At 42.9% G+C, this 14,944-nt stretch overlaps 1 protein-coding gene across 1 annotated transcript in view; it reads right to left on the reverse strand.

The window, feature by feature from the left end:
- LOC309559554 (gamma-aminobutyric acid receptor subunit beta-4-like) overlaps positions 1 to 14,540 on the reverse strand; it is a 218,524-nt gene extending 203,984 nt beyond the window's left edge. The window contains exon 1 of the mRNA XM_082262856.1: positions 13,795 to 14,540. Coding sequence (XP_082118982.1) covers positions 13,795 to 13,892 — 98 coding nt within the window. The 5' untranslated portion in view covers positions 13,893 to 14,540. The remainder of the gene's footprint in view (positions 1 to 13,794) is intronic.
- Between the last annotated feature and the right edge of the window lie 404 nt (positions 14,541 to 14,944).

A 14,944-nucleotide genomic window follows, 5' to 3' on the forward strand; every position in this document is an offset into this window, starting at 1 on the left:
GGAGTATAATAATTCCTGTGCAGCATCTTAAATTGAATCAAAACATCTCTAGTTGCTATGAGGGGCTTAAAACTTTCTTTATTCCTTTAACCACTTGCCGACTGCCGCAACACTATTTACGTCGGCAGTCAGCCCCTCACAGGCAGAGCGACGTAGGGCTACGTCGCTAGCCTGTGAGGGTCTAGGAAGCGAGCGCGCGCCGCCGGAGGCGCGCTCCCGCGCATGTGACTGGCGGACCCGATGTCCGGCGGGCACTCGCGATCGCCCGTTAGAGCGGGGGGAAAAGGCAGGCGGCTAATGTAAACAAAGCCGCCTGTCATTCTCCCCTGTGTATGAATGGTGATCATGCGGTTCTACTATGTAGGACCGTTGATCACTGTTCATACACCTCAAGCCACAGCCAATCACAGTTAGAATCACGCCCCTAGGGACACACATAACCCCTCCCTCTCAAAAAGTTAACCCCTTCACTGCCAGTGTCATTTTACAGTAACAGTGCATATGTATAGCACTGATTACTGCAGTAATGTCACTGGTAACCCCAAAAGTGTAAAAAATGTCAGTCAAGGGTCCGATCTGTCCGCTGCAATGTCGCAGTACCGCAAAAAAAATTGCAGATCGCCGCCATTACGCGTTAAAAAAAAAAAACAACAAAAATTACAAAAATCTTTCCCTTAGTTAGTAAACGCAATAACTTTCGCGCAAACCAATCAAAATACGCTTTTTGCGATTTTTTTTTACCAAACATTGTAGCAGAAAACAAATTGGCCTAAAATGTTAAAAAATTTTGATTTTTACATTTTTTGTTTTGGGGAATTTCATATAAAAAAATGTTAAAAATATTGTTATTTTTGCAAAATTGACGATCTCTTTTTTGTTTATAGCGCAAAAAGTAAAAATCGCACAGGTGATCAAATACCACCAAAAGAAAGCTCTGTTTGTGGGAAAAAAAAGGACGTCAAATTAGTTTGGGTACAGCGTCGCACGACCGCACAATTGTCCGTTAAAGTCAAGCAGTGCCGAATCGCAAAATAGGCTCTGGTCAGGAAGGGGGTAAAATCTTCCGGGGCTTAAGTGGTTAAATAAAAGTCGGCTGCCATGCCCTTAAAAATGCAGTCTGGACTGACACTACTTCTTCAAATCGCATGCACCATTTGAGTTAAATCACCCTGAATCATTACAATATATATATATATCTATATATATATATCTATATATATGTATATTGTAATGATTCAGGGCAATATATATATATATATATATATATATATATATATATATACATACATATATATAGATAGATAGATAGATAGATAGATAGATAGATAGATAGATAGATAGATAGATAGATAGATAGATAGATAGATAGATAGATAGATATACACAGTTTGTAGATTAAAATAGAAAAATGTGGATTAAAATAGAAGAAAAACTAAGAAGAAAAAACATTACAATACCAGATGGCTTGTGTAGCCATTATAAATATGTTACATTTCTTGCGTTTCTTAGAGATGATGGATTATATTGCGCAATGTGAATGCGCACAAGGAATCGTCTATATTTTCAGATGCAAACCGGTTGGTTTAATAATCTGCGGGATTACTGAAGTAAGCATTAGAGCTTACTGTTTCTCATCCTATAACAAAAAATATAATGCTTTGCTTTCCATGTTCATGCAAATCAAATCACAAGATGACATAGGAATAGAGAAGGGTCGGCTAATTTCGGCCCAAGGGGCAATCAGTATTGAGAGAAGCAGGGACTGTGGTTACCATCTCCCTATGGAATGTGCCCAGTAGTTACAGGAAGAATACGGTAACAGATAAGCCTTGATGACTCAATCGTTTTATCCTTCTACACAACGGTAATGGCTGTGCCAACATTTGTCAAATTAAAATGTATATTTTAGTGGACCAGGTGTAGGAATTCTATATATAGTGATAGGTCTTTCCTTTTTTTTTTTTTAAGCAGATGTGAATCCTAAATTCCTTTATTCCAGCCAGATAGTGCTGCATTGGACAGTATTGCCCAACAAAGGCACACTGTAAAGACAAGAAGACGAGGCAATTTGGCTTGAATCCTATCAGTCCAGTTCAGACCACAGCTCTGCAGTGGTGTGCGCTAAAAAAAGTTAGACACGCTTTATTTTTTTTATTTTTTTTAGCGCAACATGTTGCACTGTGCTACATTACAATGCATTGCAGTAAATAAAAATGAAAGAAGCGTAATTTTGTGTTGTTTTAATAAAGGTAAAAAAGGCGTCAATACAATATGTCAGCACTGCTACCTTCACAGCACACACCAGCTGCCATGGTATAATGCAGCCACTGATGTGAACGAGCTCTACATACCAAGGTTAATCCAGAGTTTATCGTGGGGTTTTTCGAACAATGAGCAACTTCTGACTCTCAGTTATATAAATACTGACCACCAATGTAGGGGGCTTTCTTTCTACTGACCGCCAATGTAACAAGTTTTTTTCCCACTGACCACCAATGTAAGGAATATTCTTCCCACTGACCACCAATGTAAGGAGCATTCTTCCCACTGACCACCAATGTAAGGAACATTCTTCCTACTGACCACCAATGTAAGGGGCTTTCTTCCCACTGGCCACCAATGTAAGGAGCATTCTTCCTACTGACCACCAATGTAAGGGACATTCTTCCCACTTCCCACTGATCACCAATGTAAGGAGCTTTCTTACCACTGACCTCCAGTTTAAGGAACATTTTTCCCACTGACCTCCAATTTTGATAGGCCTGAGGAAGGAGCGCATGCTCCGACAACGCGTCGCCTACGTCATCACGCCCACGCTCTACGCCCAACCCGGAAGTCCGCCGCCGGAGGCGTTGCAGGTGTCCTCGGGGTCCGGATACTGCTCACTCCCGCAGTCGGACGGATCTATGTGGAGCACATCAGCCCCTCCTTGCCCAGGCACTGGATTAATGGATTTTTCCACATACGTTTACCATGCTTTTTAAACGTTTTATCTTGTGAGTACCCAGCATTATTATATGTCAAATAAAGTATTGGTTTTACTGCACTTAGAGTGGCGCTGTTCTTATCTTCCACCAATGTAAGAAGCTTTCTTACCACGAACCTCCAGTTTAAGGAACATTTTTCCCACTGACCTCCAATTTAAGGAACATTCGTCCCACTGACCATCAATGTAAGGGACATTCTTCCCACTGACCACCAGTGTAAAGAGCTTTCTTTCTACTGACCTCCAATTTAAGGAGCATTCTTCCCACTGATCACCAATGTAAGGAACATTCATCCCACTGGCCTCCAATTTAAGGGGCATTCTTCCCACTGACCTCCAATTTAGGGAACATTCTTCCCACTGACTACCAATGTAAGGAGCGTTCTTCCCACTTACCACCAATGTAAGGAGCTTTCTTCTCACTGACCACCAATGTAAGGAGCATTCTTCCCACTGTCCACCAATGTAAGGAGCTTTCTTCCCACTGATCACCAATGTAAGGAGCATTCTTCCCATTGACCACCAATGTAAGGAACATTCTTCCCACTGACCACCAATGTAAGGAACATTCTTCCCACTAACCACCAATGTAAGGAGCATTCTTCCCACTAACCACCAATGTAAGGAGCTGTCTTCCCATTGACCACCAATGTAAGGAGCATTCTTCCCACTGATCACCAATGTAAGGAGCATTCTTCCCACTGATCACCAATGTAAGGAGCATTCTTCCCACCGACCTCCAATTTAAGGAACATTTTTCCACTGACCTCCAATTTAAGGAACATTTTTCCACTGACCACCAATGTAAGGGGCATTCTTCCCACTAACCACCAATGTAAGGGGCATTCTTCCCACTAACCACCAATGTAAGGAGCATTCTTCCCACCGACCTCCAATTTAAGGAACATTTTTTCACTGACCTCCAATTTAAGGAACATTTTTCCACTGACCACCAATGTAAGGAGCATTCTTCCCACTGACCACCAATGTAAGAGGCATTTTTCCCACTGACCTCAAATGTAAGGAGTAATATTCCTACCAACCTCCAATGAAAGGGGTATTCTTCCCACTAATCACCAATGTAAGGAGCATTCTTTCCATTGACCATCAATTTAAAGCGGAGTTCCGGGCACAAAAAAGATTTTTTTTTTTTGTGCCCCTCCGCTAGGTATGCCTCACCTGAAAAGGAATTGGATAGTTATTTTTTTTTTTTTTGTTTACTCACCTTTTTATTGAAGATCGTAAATACTCACCTATGACAGCTTCCTCCTCCAGCGCCGAGGCTCACCCCGTCACTTCCTGCCTCGCGATGATTCCTGGGAGCTAAACGTCATAGCTCCCAGGAATCAATGCGACGGCACCGGCCCCGCTCGTCATTTCCGGGCGACGCCGCATTCCCCTGCTAAACAGCTTCTGGGCATGCCCAGAAGCTGTTTAGGAATGCGGCGCCGCACCGGAAGTGACGAGAGGGGCCGGTGCAGTGCATTCTGGGACACGAAGACGCGGAAGAAGACAGAGAAGATGACCGCGCCGGCTTCAGCTGCCCACAACCGAGATGGAAACGCTGTGGAAGAAAATTTCTAAGTAAGTATTTCTTCTTACAGGTAAGTGCGAACCGGGACAGATCAGAGGCTAGCCATTGTGGAATGTGCTAGCCCTGACTGTCCCGGGGGTATGTTCAGAAAAAAATCGTTTCTCTGCCCGGAACTCCGCTTTAAGGAACATTCTTCCCACAGACCTCCAATTCAGGGACATTCTTCCCACTGACCTCCCATTTAAGGAACGTTTTTCCACTGACCACCAATGTAAGAGGCATGGAGAATGAAATATCCAACAAGCTCATATAGGTGTGATGGTCAGGAGTCCACAAACCTTTTGCCATATAGTGTAATTTTTTTTTTTATAGCGCTTTTCTATCAAACTGAAGGTGGCAGGGTTTTCCCCCAGTTTTTTTGATTTCTCAGTTTTCCTCCTAAAAACATACACATGGTGACAGATGGACCATGAAACCAACATCAAATCCTCAGGTTTATTCAGTTGTAAAAAACAGAAGTGTACAAAGATTACATTGTATTTTATCCGTAGATTAGAAAAAAATACGGTCTTTGCATGTATCAGTTATATCACTTTATCTATGAAAGCAAAATCCAAGGAGTAAGCATCTTACATTGTTACATTTTGCTTTGTAACACTCTATCGTTTCATATAGTATTTTATATGTAAATGTATAAAGAATCTACACCTTCCAATGGGGACTACTGCCAGCCATTCTCTACCAGGGTTCCCTCCAGGGGTAACTAAGGGTTATTTGACCAATGGCTGATTGACCACCCATTAAATAGTGCCTGCATAGTTCTGGAACCGATGCCACATTGCCAGCGGGCATGACCCTGGAGACCTATTCAGTTGCCTGTAAGGGTGGCAGTTCTTCCAGCTGACCACAGATGTACATTTCCCACTGACCTCCAGTGAATTGGTTTTAGCAGGGATTCCCCGAGACCTGAAAATGGTTTTCCAGGTTCCTTTGGGCTATAAAAAGGCTGAGAAAAGCCGGTCTAAGCTCTTCTTCACACTATTGCAAATTGTCGTGCGTCTGTCTTAATGCTGCCATGAACAACAATAGAAATCCTATTAGTTTCTATGGTGCCTGTTTACATCAATGCAATGCGATTTTAAAAGGTACAGCAGCTTCTCCTGGTGCAACACAGCGCCAATGCATGCATGCATTGGTGCAGTTTTGTGCTTAACATTCAGTCTCTTCCTCCTAGCAACAATGATGTCACAGCAGATTTTGCTAGTCATTGGCTGAAACGAAAATGCATAAACATGCTACAAAAAGGCACTGAAAGAGGCATGATTATGCAGCAGCACTAGAGTGAGCTCAAGAGGAATTCCCCTCACTTGGTACAGATTTTCAATCTATACAGGACAGGACGTCAATGAACATTTCCTATAGGTTTATATGTCTATAAGTCTCTATCTATACAGATTTCCCCATAATTTCCTGTTGTATCTATACAGGATGGGACGTCAATAGAAATTTCCCATATAAATGTCTCTATCTATACAGATTTCCCATAATTTCCTGTTGTGTTTACTGGACGGGACATCAATAGAAATTTCCCATATGTCCATATGTCTATACCTATACAGATTTCCCATAATTTCCTGTTGTGTCTACAGGACGGGATGTCAATGGAAATTCCCCAAATGTCTCTCTGTCAATATGTCTCTATCTGTACAGATTTCCCATCATTTCCTGTTGTGTCTATACAGGACAGGACGTCAATAGAAATTTCCCATATTTTTCTATGCCTAAATGTCTCTATACAGATTTCCCATCATTTTCTGTTGTGTCTGTATAGGATGGGACGTCAATGGAAATTTCCCTTATGTTTCTATGTCTAAATATCTCTGTACAGATTTCCCATCATTTCCTGTTGTGTCTACAGGATGGGACGTCAATGGAAATTCCCCATCTGTCTCTCTGTCAATATGTCTCTATCTATACAGATTTCCCTATCATTTCCTGTTGTGTCTACAGAACGGGACATCAATGGAAATTTCCCATATGTTTCTATGTCCAAATGTCTCTACCTATACAGATTTCCCATCATTTCCTGTTGTGTCTACAGGATGGGACGTCAATAGAAATTTACCATATATTTCTATGTCTAAATGTCTCTATCTGTACAGATTTCCCATAATTTCCTGTTGTGTCTACTAGACGGGATATCAATAGAGATTTCCCTTATGTTTTTATGTCTAAATGTCTCTATCTATACAGATTTCCCATCATTTTCTGTTGTGTCCTCAGGACGGGACGTCAATGGAAATTCCACAAATATGTCTCTATCTGTACAGATTTCCCATCATTTCATGTTGTGTCTATACAGGACGGGATGTCAATAGAAATTTCCCATATGTTTCTATGTCTAAATGTCTCTGTACAGATTTCCCACCATTTCCTGCTGTGTCTACAGGACAGGACATCAATATAAATTTCCCATATGTTTCTATGTCCATATGTCTCTATCTTTACAGATTTCCTATAATTTCCTGTTGTGTCTACAGGATGGGACATCAATGGAAATTTCCCATATGTCTCTATGTCCATATGTCTCTACCTATAATAATATTAATAATAATAACCTATACAGCTTTCCCATCATTTCCCGTTGTGTCTACAGGATGGAACGTCAATGGAAATTTTCCATATGTTTCTATGTCCATATGTCTCTATACAGATTTCCCATCATTTCCTGTTGTGTTTATATAGGACAGGACATCAATAGAAATTTCCCATATGTTTCTATGTCCATATGTCTCTATCTGTACAGATTTCCCATCATTTTCTGTTGTGTCTATAGGACGGGACATCAATGGAGATTTCCCATAGGTTTCTATGTCCATATGTCTCTATCTATACAGATTTCCCATTATTTCCTGTTGTGTCTACAGGAAGGGATGTCAATGGAAATTCCCTATATGTCTCTATGCCCATATGTCTCTATCCAAAATGGAACTGGTTTTGACTTTAGATATTATTTAGTGTATGGAATTATTTCTCCACTATCCATGTTTCCATAAAGCTGAACTCCAGGCAAACAGCTAGATACACAGCTGAAATACATGTATGGGAGCTGTCTTTGCTGTCAAAGGACTTGTATTTCAGTTCATCCCATCCTGAGATTTACACAGCTCTACCAAACAGTACATCCAGCCCGCTGACTTTATTTCTTTCCTCGGTAAGTGAGGCAACACAGCTAGAGTACGTCCCATCACCCTCTCCATGTAACAAGGGGTTACATGAGACTGAAATTTGTAAACTAAAAAAAATTCTGTGAGGGATGTGTATTCCCCCATATTTTACCTATATGGTATGTTGTGGCTTCTTTGGGGCACCTCAAAAGTCCATGCTGGTATAGACAATTGGAGTTTTTTTTCATTAAATTTGGATGTGGTGCCCCCCCATTGTGTACCTAGGAGCTTCCCATACCTCCATAATTTTGGCATCCGGCACCAGTCAATCAAGACAGCCAAAGATTACCACCTGGAAGAGGCTGGGGAGAAGATGAAGGTGGCAACAGGGGACATCACTGGTGTCGGACCGTTGGAGCATAGGTAGGTATTCTTGCCTTTAGCTCCTCATTAAATCAATACACAACTAAATATATTGGTGCTTATAGAGCAGTGGTCTCCAAACTGCGACCCTGGGGCCGGATGTGGCCCTTTGCTTGCCTTTATCTGGCCCTTGAGGCATTATTCCTGCCATTGACACCAACAATGGGGCAGCATTCCTTCCACTGACATCCACATTGGGGCGTAATTTCTTCTACTGACAACAAACATGGGGCAATATTCCTCCAGACACCAACTAGTTCTCCCCCTAATACCAAAGATGGGGCATTGTTTACTCCCACTGGGCACAGTCCGACCCTCCTAAAGTCTAAAGGACAGTAAAATGGCCCTTTCTTTTGAAAGTTTGGAGACCCCTCTTATAGAGTTTGCCTAGAGTTCAGCTTTAATAGGAACCATTTTGGTTTAACATGGCAATGCACCTGCTCTGTGCACTTGTAGTGCCATGGATTGTGAACGGAACCTAAACCATTGTACAGTAAAGCCCAACACACTGCAGCACACCACAAAGAATATACTTGCGTTGTGGTGCTCTACATTGCTAAAAAAATAAATAAAAAAAGGCCATGTGCATTTTTTCACCCATTGTGGTGCATTGGCAGACCATTCACAATGCATGTTTTTGCGTGACGTGCGTTCACAATAACACATCGCAATTGTTTAATATGTGAATGAGCCCTGAGGGAAATCCCCAAGTTTCCCCATTGAAAGATTTCCCTGCTATTTCTCTTCTGGTGACAACTCAAAATTTGGGATTTTTTTTTCTCACTTTTAATCCTGGTGACTGGTGGTCAACAGGACATATAGAAGGGTTGAACCTCCCCAGTGGGGACACCACACAGCGATAAAAACCTGACAGAGTTACTAACACCTTACTACTCTTTTTAAAACCCCCAAGTTTTGGCTTCAGATAAATTTTAATTAGGGGAAGAATGGAAACCTTTGGTCTGGGAATAAAAAAAAAACGTATCAAGTGGCCCTTTTTATGGTAGAAGTAGATTTTTGTGGGCTACAAAAAAGGGGTCTACATGTGCCATGGTTGCCCATTGATTAGCAGGCATAGTAAAATGTAGGCAATCAAGCATTAGCTTCCTTCAAGGCATTTAGTCTTCAAAAGATGTTGGTGCGGAAAGATGGGTCTGGACGAGGTGGCTATATGTCCAGCATGTATCAATGTCCATAGGTCCCACTGTGATTGATGGCTGAATGATAAAGTAGCTCAAACACTATGACTATGCCTTGTGGGCGTAGCCTTGGAGGAGCTGAGGCCGAGGCCATAATTAATCTTCACCTAACACGTGGGTCAACTGGAGTCTGGTGTCTTTTTTTTTGCAGCATTACTTATTGGTCTTGGATGGGCTCTGTAGATGTCATCACCTGGATTTCAGTAGATCACCAGAGCATTGCCATTGGCGCTTGGAGCTGCACTCTAAGATACTTTATGGGGTTGTAGCATTACTTATTGGTCTTGGATGGGCTCTGTAGATGCCATCACCTGGATTTCAGTGGATCACCAGAGCATTGCCATTGGCGCTTGGAGCTGCACTCTAAGATACTTTATGGGGTTGTAGCTCCACTCATACATTTCAGATTAGTCATGGCCCAAGAGCCCCGACCCCCCACCCACCCACTAGTTCTGTCCTCCCCTAAATTGGATACATGGTATGGGGTTGCAAATGTAAGATAATAACTATGTTCCTACAAAGTTCATGAATCGTCAAAAATATTCAGTCGAAAATTGTTTTGTATCTAAATACAAGTTGAATTGAGAATGGATTAAATTTTAAAAAAATGTTTCCGGTGCCACATGTATGCTGCCATAGACTGGCACCAGGAAGGAAAAATGAAGGTAAGTATTTGATATAATTTTCCTTTTTCCTGGCACCAACATGGCAGCATACATGTGGTATGTTGCTGCCATGGATTGGCCACAGGAAAGAAAAATTACGATAAGAATTTGATACAATTTTCCATTTTCTGGACGCCAACATGGCAGCATACATGTGATACTTTGCTGTCATGGATTGGCCACAGGAAAGGAAAATTGCTGTAGGTGGTATGTTGCTGCCATGGATTGGCCACAGGAAAGAAAAATTATGATAAGAATTTGATACCGTTTTCCATTTTCTGGGCGCCAACATGTCAGCATACATGTGGTACTTTGCTGCCATGGATTGGCCGCAGGAAAGGAAAATTGTTGTAGGTATATGATACAATTTTCCTGGCGCCAACATGGAAGCATACATGTGGCACTTTGCTGCCATGGATTGGCCACAGGAAAGAAAAATTATGATAAGAATTTGATACAGTTTTCCATTTTCTGGGCGCCAACATGTCAGCAGACATGTGATACTTTGCTGCCATGGATTGGCCACAGGAAAGGAAAATTGCTTTAGGTATTTGATACAATTTCCCTTTTTCCTGCCGCCAACATGGCAGCATACATGTGGTACTTTGCTGCCATGGATTGGCCACAGGAAAGGAAAATTAAGGTAAGAATTAAATACAATTTTTTGTTTTCCTGGCACCAACATGGTAGCATACATGTGGCGCTTTGCTGCCATGGATTGGCACCAGGAAAGGAAATTACTGTAGGTATTTGATACAATTTTCCTTTTTCCATGCGCTAACATGGCAGCATACATATAGTACCTTGCTGCCATTAATTGGCACTAGGAAAGGAAAATTACGGTAAGAATGGAAAAAAATTTTTGGTTTTCCTGGCACCGACGTGGCAGCATACTGTATATGTGGTAGAGTGCTGCCATGTATTGATGCCAGTAAAAGAAAATTACAATAAGTATTTGATACAGTTTTCATTTTTTTCCCATTGGAGAGATTCCATTTTACTTTCTGTCCTACTGACACAACAGGAAGCGATAGGAGATTTTCCCTCACTTACCAGAACAAATGTTGCCACACGGAACAGATTTCAATGCTCTTGCCATTCTGGCAGTAACCTAAAATATTGGATTTTCCCCAAGGCAATGGTTGCCTAGACAGACAGAGAGAGTGAGGGCCCATTCACACATATGTGTATTGTGGCGTGCATAGAGTTGGGCCTCGTTCAGATGGGTGTACTACAGCATACACCCGTGCAAGTACTGTGTTTGGCTGCATGGAGATGCACAGGTGTTCCATGCAACCTTGTGCAGGCAGTTCCATTCATGTCAAGTGGCTGCTACCAATTTCTCATCTGTGTGTGCGGCCTTGAATGCACCCACACGGCTCTTAAATTGGGAGCAGCGGCTGTGTCCTTGCAGCTGCTGCATCCCAGTTGACATGACTAGGACTGCCAGCAAAGGGATGCACAGAACACCTGTGCATCCCCATGCAGGCATACACAGCCATTATACTGGTGTACGGCCATGTGTAAACGAGGCCTTAAGGCAGCCCATGTTGTTATGAATGGGTTTCCAACGCACCGCGATGGATGAAAAATTGAGCATGACCTCTTTTTTAACAATGCAGCGCGCCACAACACACATTATATGCACTGTGGTGCGCTGCAGCGTAATGTGTACAGTGCAGCACAATGAATGGCATCACTGCACATAGAGCAGGTGCATTGCCATGCAAGTGTAAATGGACCCTAGACCTCCCCAACAGGGGGCACAAAAATCAATAACCCCTTGTTACTCCATTCAAAACAAAGGAATGTTGCCTTTGGATACACTATAGCTCAATTTATCTCCCAGTGATTGGATATTAATGAGTGTTAAAGGATTGGAACTCTTGACTTCCTTTAGCCCTAGACAGTTTTGTGTGAGACTTTTCCAATAGGACTTTGAAGGAATTGAATTTTGAAGGAAAATCCTGAATTTATTTTATAGGGAAAGCAAGCGTGTGCTATTATTTATAATTCCTTTTTTTATAAATATATTTTTTCTTGCTCATGTGTTTTGGAAAGGGATCCCATTGATCTCTATATAAGCTCATGGAGTCACGGCCCCAAGTAAGTTTCCAAAAATAATCCCAAACCCAACCTATCCAACTTGGGCACAAGCTACAATCGGGGCTGGTTTCGTTTAAGACATGGGTGTCTAACCTTTTGGCTTCTCTGGGCCACATTGAGTGTAGAGAAATTTTCTCGGGCCGCATATAAAATATATACTATAGTTAAGGTATATAAGTAATAAAACGCCGCCGTGCCCTCCCGTGCTGCCGCAACCCCCCACCCAGCCCCCCCAGCACTAATTTAACACAACTAGTGGATGATCCCCTCCGAGGCAGCTTCTGTGGCCGTGCCCCCAATATATAAGCCCCCCTATATAAGCTCATGGAGTCACGGCCCCAAGTAAGTTTCCAAAAATAATCCCAAACGCAACATATCCAACTTTGGCACAGGCTACAATCGGGGCTGGTTTCGTTTAAGACATGGGTGTCCAACCTTTTGGCTTCTCTGGGCCACGTTGAGTGTAGAGAAATTTTCTCGGGCCGCATATAAAATATATACTATAGTTAAGGTATATAAGTAATAAAACGCCGCCGTGCCCTCCCGTGCTGCCGCACCCCCCCACCCAGCCCCCCCAGCACTAATTTAACACAACTAGTGGATGATCCCCTCCGAGGCAGCTTCTGTGGCCGTGCCCCCGACTCAACTTCCTTCCTACCCAGCAAAAAATAAAAAATTGTCAGGGGGCAATGGGCCGCATTGCCTGCAGTTCCGGGCCGCAGGTTGGACATGCTTGGTTTAAGAGATTAGCACACTTTTTGGCCCCTCGTCCCCTATACATTTAAAAGCTTGAAAGCGATGAGCCTATTGGCTTGTGTCCAGAGAACAGGGGGCTGCACGATCATGGGGCCTTTGAGTTCTAAGTATAGTCACCGCAACGCCAAAACTAGTCATCTTTAATCATTGAGCAGCGCTAATTATAATATACAACCTAACCATGGCTCTGTGTCATAGATCTTGTCACTGATACAGCCAATCTTTTAGGCATCCTATCAGTAGGTGTCTTGAAGAAGGCCACGCTTCCCTTCATGCAAGGTCCATCACTATCCCATACAGAGCTAATGCTAAAACAGAATCTTCCCATCAATGGCTTATTTTGCTCATTGGTCCAACCGTTGGCCGTTATTTGGTCAAAAAAGGACCTAAATTGTTTTATTAACACCTTGTGCCACACCTGTTCTTTCATTCTTATGCCATATATTTGAGAATGTTTGCAGCCAACAGAGCCACCATCTCTATTGCCTCAGCAACCATTTTCTACAGTTATCCTGCACCTTGCACGTTGACTTGTACCTTTCTATTGACTATTCCCGGTTCTGCATTTCAGCTTGCACATTTTTCTACATTTCTAAATACCCATCTCATTTTTTTTTTTTTTGGGGGGGGGGGGGGTTTAAGGCACTAGCCTTAGTCTTCTACCCTAAGCCATCAAATCCCTTCCATCCTCCTTCATGCATTCCCTGAGCAACTCTTATTCATCTCACGTACCTATTTCTACCTCTCTCTCCCCTCCAGCCTACCCTGAACAAAGCATCTTCACCATTAGCATCTCTCCATCAGCAGCATCCCTCAATCAGCCAACTCTAGCTCCCACCATCATTTTTTTTTTTTTTTTTAGCTGGCCATTTGCACCATCACTATTTTTCCAAAACGCCTGTTCTACCACCGTCGTCTTAATTTGCAGTTCCCCTCCCACCTATCCCGACCACCTTACCTTTGTGCAGAACAGACTAGCAGGATGGTAGCCAAGGCTGAGATAATTGCTCCAATCCAGCTCTCTTTCCCAAGACTCAACATTTCCACCTGGACCATGGAGTGAAGGGGGGGGGGGGGGGTTTGGACGAAGGGGGGGGGGAAGGGATAGGGGTGGGGGGGGGTCTTGAAATTCTTGCAACCCCCCCTCAGTAAAAATCCAAAAATGCAAAATCCAAATGTCGAAATGAAAAGGAAATCTCCTTGGAAGAAAAGGGGGTCTCTATGCCCTCCCCAAATGGTGGTGGAAGGCAGATAGGAACGGGGTAAGAGTCCACCGAGAGGCTAATCCACTTTTTCCTTGGCAATAGGAAAAAAACCATTGGAATCCAGTCTTCAGCCCTGGGAGACGGATGGAGGGTTGCCTTTTCTTCGGTCTCTATTTGCTCCTTCTTCCTTCGTCTAGTCGTCCATCTGTAATTTTATTTTTTTTGTCGTGGCTCGTACAAACCCGGGTGAAAAAGGGAAGGGGGGGGAAAGGGAAGGTGATCCACAACGAAATGGGTTCCCCTTCTTTTATAGTTCGCTCACCCCCCTTTTTTTTTTTTTAAGTTGCTGGACTTGAGGGGGGCTCCTCGTTTTGCCCCTCTCACACCCCCTCCTCTGCCCTCTTTTTTTTTTTTTCCCTTTCCGTACAGGAGGGGGAAATGAAATGAAACAGAAATGGTAAAAAAAAAAAAAAATAAAGGAGTGAAGGAGGGAGGGGGGGAGGGAGGAAGAGAAAAAGGGTAAGCTTCAGCGCAAGGAGGAGGAGGAGGGATGTTCCATTATATCTGCTGCAGCAGGATCTGACTACTGCACATTGTGTAGAGGGAGGGATGAAGAAAGGGAGGGTGCGACAGAAGAGAGGGGAAGAGATAGAAGGAGGGTACCTATAGAAAAAAAGGAGGGAGTGAAGAGAGCAAAGCAAAAAAAAAAAAAGGAGGCAGGAAATATAGGAAAGGAGGGAGAGAAAGAGAGAGAAAATTCTCTGGGCACATTGGAATTCTGACGTCATAGATGACAGTATTAACCCTTTCCATGCAGCAATCCTTCCCTCTACTCCCCCCCCCCCTCCCCGTTTTTTTTAGGAAAGGATAACTCATTTTCTGGCTAGGATGCAGAGGGGGGGG

This window comes from Pelophylax lessonae, assembly GCF_965119305.1.
Source record: "Pelophylax lessonae genome assembly, chromosome: 7".
Taxonomy (NCBI): domain Eukaryota; kingdom Metazoa; phylum Chordata; class Amphibia; order Anura; family Ranidae; genus Pelophylax; species Pelophylax lessonae.